Here is a 6977-nt window from a genome sequence, read left to right as displayed (position 1 = left end):
GGCTCCTCAGGTGAGCACAGGCGAGCTGAGCCGGGAGGAGGGTGCGTGCGGGCTCCCGCTGGGAAGCGCAGGGGCCACCGTGCCCGGGGCGCGGCGGGGCAGCAGCCTTACTTCCCGACACTGGGCTGGGGTTTGCATCGCTGCCCCCCACGCAGTTTTGCAAAAGTAAAACCAGAAGACTCGTGGAAGTCAGACAATGACTTGTTTAAAGGTGGGAGAGGGTGGGAGGGCGATTTCGGTGAGAAGGACCTGCTCCTTGGGCGGCAGGCGGCCGCACGAGCGTGGGGTGGGGGGGCGTCTGAGCGCGGGGGGCACAGAGAGGGGCCAGAACCGAGGGGCAGTGCACACGTTTATTGAGCCGGGACGCGGTGCGGAGACGCCTCTGGCCGGTCCCCTCTCTCAGCCCCGAAGACGCCCGGGGCCCAGCATCCCCGCTTCGCCCTGCACCCCGGGTCAGGACCCCGAGCCTTCCTTTCTCCTGCCCTTGGACAAAGGGAGACGTGCACCCTGCCCGGTGCTGACCCGTGTGGCCACGGGAGCCGAGGCCGAGGGACTGGGGAGGGGCAGCTCCCTGTGGCCACAGCTCCTGGGGCTTGGAGGGGACGGCTGCTGGAAGCGCCGTCCAAATGTCAAACCAAATCTTAAAACAACAGTTACACGGACACTAAGGAACAACGTTTCTAAAACTTCACAGATGGGAGTGGCCCCAAAGCATTTAAAATAATGAACACGGCATGCCAACGCGTGAGGAGACGGGCGTAAGTGAAGTTGGAGCAGCGTCGGGGTGGAGCCGGGGGCTCACAGACACAGATGGAGCGCTGTGGGTGCATCTCTAGGGCACAGACACCTTCTGTAGTAAAGAAACCTCTATATCTGCAAGGGGGGCGGTCTGCACAGGCGAGTGGTGGGGACGTCGGCGGGGTTAGAGCGCGCCCATCCCGGTGACCTCGGACGTCAGCCTGGAAGAGACAAGGGCACAGGGCACAGGTCATCATGTCCTCACAGACGGAGGCGTCCTTAGAGGCTTGCACCTCCCTCTTCATTGCCATGGACGGTCCTGGCTCACAGCGCAGTGGCCACTAGCTGAGGACCGGGGACCAGAGCCACGGGGCCTTCCTTCCCCGCCACAGGGGCCCATGTACCTGTCACCACATGGGGCGTGACGACAGCCACCAGGACAGGCCCAGGCTGCTACAACTGTTTCTACAGCCACTGCCGGGAGGGGCGTGGGAGTGACACTGCCAGGGAGAGGGACGCAGGGCCCTTGTGCCTCGGCTCTGGAGGCTTCCTGGGTGTGGTCGCCCTCAGCAGGGAGGCCGAGGGAGGTGTCCGCTATGCCCAGGAGCTCCGCCCTGGCTCTCCGGCCACAGGACCTCCCTCTGCCCCAGCGTGTGACCTCAGACCCTTGCACGGTTCCCTGGCAGCCGCCCACCAAGTGTCTGGGTCGGGGGGTCTTTACAACCACAGATGTGTGAGAGCAGAGAAACCCAGTGACCTGTTCCCTGAAACTACAGAGCCTTTCATGCTGACCTTCGATGACCCCAGACCCAGGCCTCTGCCGAGCAGAGAACGTGGGGTGGGCACAGGGCAGGTGCTGGCCAGGCCACCCCCAGCCTGTCCCCGTGGGCAGAAGGCCGGAGGTCCCAGGAAAGGCCAGTGAAGCAGCCCCCCCTGCAGCTCCAAACCCCAGGGACCTCCTGGGTGTGCAGAGCTGGCAGCACAGCTACGAGGCTGGCGCTGCCATCACAGGGCCCAGACCCTCCCACTGCACAGGGACAGGCAGGGCGCAGGCTGGCCCTCACAGCTCCCCGTAGCTGTGAAGAGTGAGGCCCAGAGGCTTGGCTTCAGACGCCCCGAGTCCGTGTGGACGCTGGGCTCCCCACAGTTTGCCGCCTAAGGCGCCAACGCCTGGCGACTTGTCTGGGGCCGTGCAGGCACCACCGGAGGTGAAAGGTCAGGTGTGAGAGTGCAGAGGAGCGTGTGGGCCCGCGTCCACCTGGAGACTCTCCCCGTCACGCTCCCCCGCCACGCCCAGCCGGGAGAGAGAAGCCCCGGGAGGCAGCCCCGTGCAGGCCCGTGCAGGCTGGCCGGCCTCACCTGGCGTTGATGAGGTACTGGGCAAGGCTGATGTTGGCCGGGGTCCCCGTTATGGTGATCTGGCGCTCTGACGACCCCTCCGTGGCATTGGCGATTTTGATCTGCGCTCCAGACATCTGTCGAATTTCATTGATTTTGGTCCCCTGGCGTCCAATTATGCAGCCTATTAGCTGGAAGAAAGGACGGAGGAGCTTCTTAGAGGAGAATCCACCGCAGCCCGTGTGCGTTGCCGAGCCGCTGGGGAAGCTGCAGGAAGCACTGCCTTGGCCCGCCCACCCCCAGCACGTCAAAGGCTCCAGAGGGAAGAGGCACGCCCACCCCGCTCCTGCTGGAGGACGGGAGCCGCGGGTGCCTGGCCTCTGCTTGGCCTCGACCGCAAGAAGTCCCGACAAATCGAGACACAGCGGCTATGCGGCCGCATCACCTGGCCCAGCGTCCTCCGTGGGCCCGAGGCCATGTTGGCCCCTCTAGGCCACGCCCCCGGGCTGGAGGGATGTATGTTTGAGTGGACACGGGAGCTGGAGAGGCCGTGTCCCCAGCCATCACCATGCCGCCCTCAGGCAGCTACCCCTCTAGGACACGTGCCCCACACCAGCCCTGTTGTCTTGGTTTGGGGATGGGAGTCAACATTCTTAGGATAACCCAGGGATCCAGAGGGTGGTCGGGAGATAACTGAGCGTGTGAGGCCCTCCGAGGGCCCATGGAGCACTTCTGGGCCCCCTACTCTCAGGGCTGACCCTGAACCAGGCAGGGCCTTCAAATGGGGGCAGCCGGGGTCCCCAGGCAGCTCCGGCATCTGAATTCCGAGTCAACCCTGAAGCGCCACCAGCTGCTTCCTTGGCTGGTATCTTGGGGGTGATATCACCCACCCCCATGGGCATTAAGCTGCTTAACCAGGGCAGGGAGCGGAGGGGAACACACGGGCTCAGGATGGGCGGGGCCCGGCATACTCACATCATTGGGAATGGTGAGCTCGTGAGTGCTGGCGGGGGGGCTGGCGTCCAGACCTGGGCACAGTGAGGGGAGACGGTTAGGCGGGCAGAAGGCTGCTCCCGCTGCACCCGGCGCTCGGCCCCGCTGGGCCGATAGGCAGGCAGAGCCGGGGCTGCCCAGGGCAGGGTCTGCGCAGCCGGGGGCCGCGGCCTGTGAGCGCTCAGTCCCAGGCTGCCGCCGCCCTCCTGACCCCAGCGTCTCTCAGACAAGGAAGAGGAGCCCAGCAGGACGCAGGTTCACGCTTTCGCTCTGGGCACGACATTGCCACTCGTCTGCTGTGCTGTGTAGTCTCTCGAGACGCCCTTCACAGACACCCTGGCGGCTCTGCCTGGCGCCCCGAGAACGGGCCGCACTGCTCACGCCGGTGCTGGGTGCCCACCCTCCCGCCCCCACACCCAACAGCAGGCCTCCTCCGCTGCCCCTGTTCCCTCCCACGCTCTGCGGCCCCCGCCCCCGGGCAGCGCTTCCGGTGGGGGCAGGGAGGCCCGAGAGCCGGGCAGGGGAGGCCGTGCCTTTCCACAGGGCGTCCCGGGCTGAGACCCAGGCCCAGCTCATCACACGCCCAGCTTCCGTCTTTACAAATGTCAGCTCAGCACCCACCAAGTCAGAGCCAGCCTCTCAGGGTTCAAGGACAAGATCCACACTCACTTTGGAAACAGTGATCACAAAACGCAGGTGGGGTGTGAGGAGCCCAGAGGGGACGCAGGGTCTGCCCTCGCGGGTGAGCACTGGGGCAGACACACTCCTGTGTACGAGGCGCTTCCATCCCGTCAGAAGGCGTCTCAAACTCAGAGCCCACAGCCGAGACCCCACTCTTCCTGCCCCAGACCCGTGTGTCCCAGTGTCGTGGGTCCCGCAGCTCAGCCCAGACCCGGAGCCCCCAGCTCCACCCACCTTCCCCGTGGCACACTATCGCAGACCCGGCTCACGCACCTTCGGAACGTTCCAGAACCTGAGCCCTCTTCCCACCCCACGCTCCTCCCTCCCTGGCCCCTGCCCCTCAGGCTAATCCCCACAAGGCACCGAGGGGTCCCAAGAAAGGCGACTGCCCGGCCCCCGGCCCCACAGGCATGCTCCTCCATGGCACGAGTGTCCCCGGAACCAGATGTGCCGTGGCCCTCGGTGTCGAGGACACAGGGAGCCGGTGAGTCCGGGCCTGCCCTGGGGCCCGCGGGGCACGGGGCTCAGCTAGGCTGAACAAGCTAGCTCACCCCAGAGCATCCGTCACTTTTCTGTGTCACAGCTAAACCTGCGGTTTCTGTTCTTCATCTCTTCTCGTAAAGGTATTTCCAATACAGGTACTTACTTGCTGAGCCACCTATAAACATTCAACCCTTAGTGACATTTAAGATGTCACTTAAGAGATTTCCTTGGTCCCGAGTCCCGTGCGGTGCCTCCTGGTTTGGGTGACACCGCTGGGGGGTCACACCTGTTCACCTATAGCTTATGATGTTTGATCAGGGGGCTTCTTTTAGAAGGGGCCGAAGTCACACCCACTGGTGAGCTTCCCATGAGTCACGAACGCTGCTTCCCCAACACAAAGCCCAGCTGCCTGGGAAGCGGCGTGGCATGGCCTTCAGGGTGAGGACGCGACCACCGCCCGGCCTCCTTGACTCGCGGCCGTGGCGGGAGCGTGCGCGTGTGCGTGCAAGTGTGGTGTGTGAGCGCTCTGGGTCCCACGGGGCCTTGGGGAGGGAGGTCGTCACAGGGGCATGTGAACACGGGTCCCACGTCCCCGAGGCCGTGCTGGGAGGGCCGTGTCAGGGTGGGGTGGGGGCCGTGTGTCCCAGGTAAGCCCAGTGCTTGGAGTCCCCAGGTCGTCTACTGGAGACGATGGCTGGGCAATTATCTGCAATCACGTTATAAACTGTACAGACACCCAAACATGTGTTACCACCAGACACATAACTTTGTAAAGGTTGGTATCCAGTTCCAAAATCAGAAACATTCTATAAATGTTCTTCTCTAGTTTTCACTCATTCAATTCTGCATTAACTTAAAGGCTGCGCTGAGAAGCCCACAGTGAGCGCGTGAAGCATCAGAGCTGGGGTCCCAGCTGGAGAGACGCCTCCTGAGCCCCGTGGTCTCAGCTGGGCCCACGTGGTCATGAGGGATGGGTGAGGGGCGGACGCACCCTGAGGCCCGGAACACACCAGTGGGGGTGACGGCTACGACCGCTGCAAACAGGCCTCTCCCTCATTTCCCCTTTAGCCGGCACTCGCTCTTCTGCTCTGATCCAGGCTTTCACGAGGCCCCTGTGGGTGGGGATGGGAGCGTGGGGGCCGCCTCCCTCCCAGGGAACCTGGCAGGTCCGGGCCACATGCCTGCAGGGGCTTTGCTCCCCAACGGCCTGTGAGCGGGCCGCGCCCACTGCTCCAAGCCTGGGTGACAGGACCTGCGGATCCACGCCCTGCCCTGCCCTGCCCTGTCCGGGGAGTGTTTTAGTGCAAATCCAGGCCACAGTGATCTCATCTCCCATGAAACACATTTCTGGAAGGCACACAGCGTGGTCAGCCCTTCACCCCAGACCCCCACACGCTGTGCCACTGGGAGAATAAATGACACACAGGTGGGGCCTCTGGATGACAGGGCAGCTGTGCCCCGAGCCCAGTCAGAGCCGACCCACCATGCTCCCAGCAGGAATGGGGCGGAAGCTGGGAGCCGCGTGTGCAGACCTGGGGCCAGCCACTTGGGCCCCGGCCCTGGGTGGCGCCGGTGTCCCTTCCCCGAGGCGCTTGGCCAGCAGCCTCCTCACCCCCTCCTCCCGCCAGGTCCCTTCCTGGCCTGCTTGCTCTCCCTTTAGCGTGGTTTTCTTTTACCTGACGACTGGCCCATCAGATTTTGAGCTTCTTCGGAGGAGTGTAAAGGCAGCTTTTCTCCTGGAGAGCAAAGAAGAAACAGATTTAATGTTTTGCCCTCAAGGAGAGAAGCAAGGTCACTTCAACTAGGGAAGCTCAAAGTCTGACTGGTGCGCCACTCTGAGCTACAGGGGCGCCATCCCAGGCGAGCCGCCCTGCGGGTGCACCACCTCCTGCAGGAGGGCCTCCCCGACGGCTGGTGGGCAGCAGAGAGCAGGGTGGACCCTCGAGGGGGGGGTGTCTCCTTCAGGAAGGCCAGCTGTAGGGTGACTGACCCGTCATGGAGACGCACAGAGATACCCCTGCCCACCCGCGGCAGCGTGCAGAGCGCCGCGTCCCTGGCCCTCACTCCAGAGCTGTACTTGTTCCGTTCACTGCCCTGAACACAGACCGCTCGGAAAGAGAAAGGCCCCAGGTGAGAAGAGAGGAGGTCAGAAAGGGCGGCTGGGTACGTACCGGGGAAAGCGGGGTTGGTCTGTCCGAGGGGAGGAAAGGGGGTTTGCTGCATGGCCAGCTGGTGGAGCTTGGTCAACTGCTGGGGTAGGAGGGACACGAGAGCTAAGAAGGTTATTGTCATCGAGTACAAGTCACACCAAATTAAAAACGCGTAACGGAAGTCTGCACAGATAGAAAGGGGGCCATGCGACACATGGCAGACGCAGCAGCACGTAAGGACTTGGCCTGGGATAACCAAAGGGCCGTGGTCGGTTGGCAGGCACACTGAGTCCTTTCCTCCCTCGGCCCCCGCCAGGCGGGCCCCCGGGCTCCACGGGGAGGGCCTAGAGCCACAGAGCAGGACCCGCTGGGCCCCAAGTGCCTCCACGTCACGCTGTCACTCGCGGGACCCACTCACATCGGTGGGTTGGCTTTCTTCTGCAAACTTGGCCCCGGCCCCGGGCCTGGCCCACTCCACGGCCAGCATCCTCCCCCGCAGGGCCTCACTCTACCCATGGGGCGACTTGGAGGGGCCACCTGCGGGGCCCACCGCCCGCCCCCTGCGGCCTCCAGGATTACAGGAAGCAGTGCTGG

At 64.0% G+C, this 6977-nt stretch overlaps 1 protein-coding gene across 20 annotated transcripts in view; it reads right to left on the bottom strand.

Moving 5' to 3' along the window:
- Positions 1 to 332: 332 nt before the first annotated feature.
- Positions 333 to 6977, bottom strand: part of PCBP3 (poly(rC) binding protein 3) — a 213434-nt gene continuing 206789 nt past the window's right edge. For 9 of the 20 annotated variants that reach the window (XM_032630012.1, XM_032630015.1, XM_032630014.1 and 6 more), the window contains 5 exons: positions 6405 to 6483; positions 5910 to 5969; positions 3052 to 3104; positions 2098 to 2267; positions 333 to 959 (listed from right to left, as the gene is read on the bottom strand). In XM_032630012.1, coding sequence (XP_032485903.1) covers positions 923 to 959; positions 2098 to 2267; positions 3052 to 3104; positions 5910 to 5969; positions 6405 to 6483 — 399 coding nt within the window. In that variant the 3' untranslated portion in view covers positions 333 to 922. The remainder of the gene's footprint in view (positions 960 to 2097; positions 2268 to 3051; positions 3105 to 5909; positions 5970 to 6404; positions 6484 to 6977) is intronic. The other 11 variants (XM_032630016.1, XM_032630018.1, XM_032630001.1 and 8 more) reach the window with 3 other exon arrangements.

The sequence above is a fragment of the Phocoena sinus genome, chromosome 4 (genome assembly GCF_008692025.1).
Source record: "Phocoena sinus isolate mPhoSin1 chromosome 4, mPhoSin1.pri, whole genome shotgun sequence".
In the NCBI taxonomy this organism is placed as follows: Eukaryota; Metazoa; Chordata; class Mammalia; order Artiodactyla; family Phocoenidae; genus Phocoena; species Phocoena sinus.
This window is presented reverse-complemented; position numbering and strand designations above follow the sequence as displayed.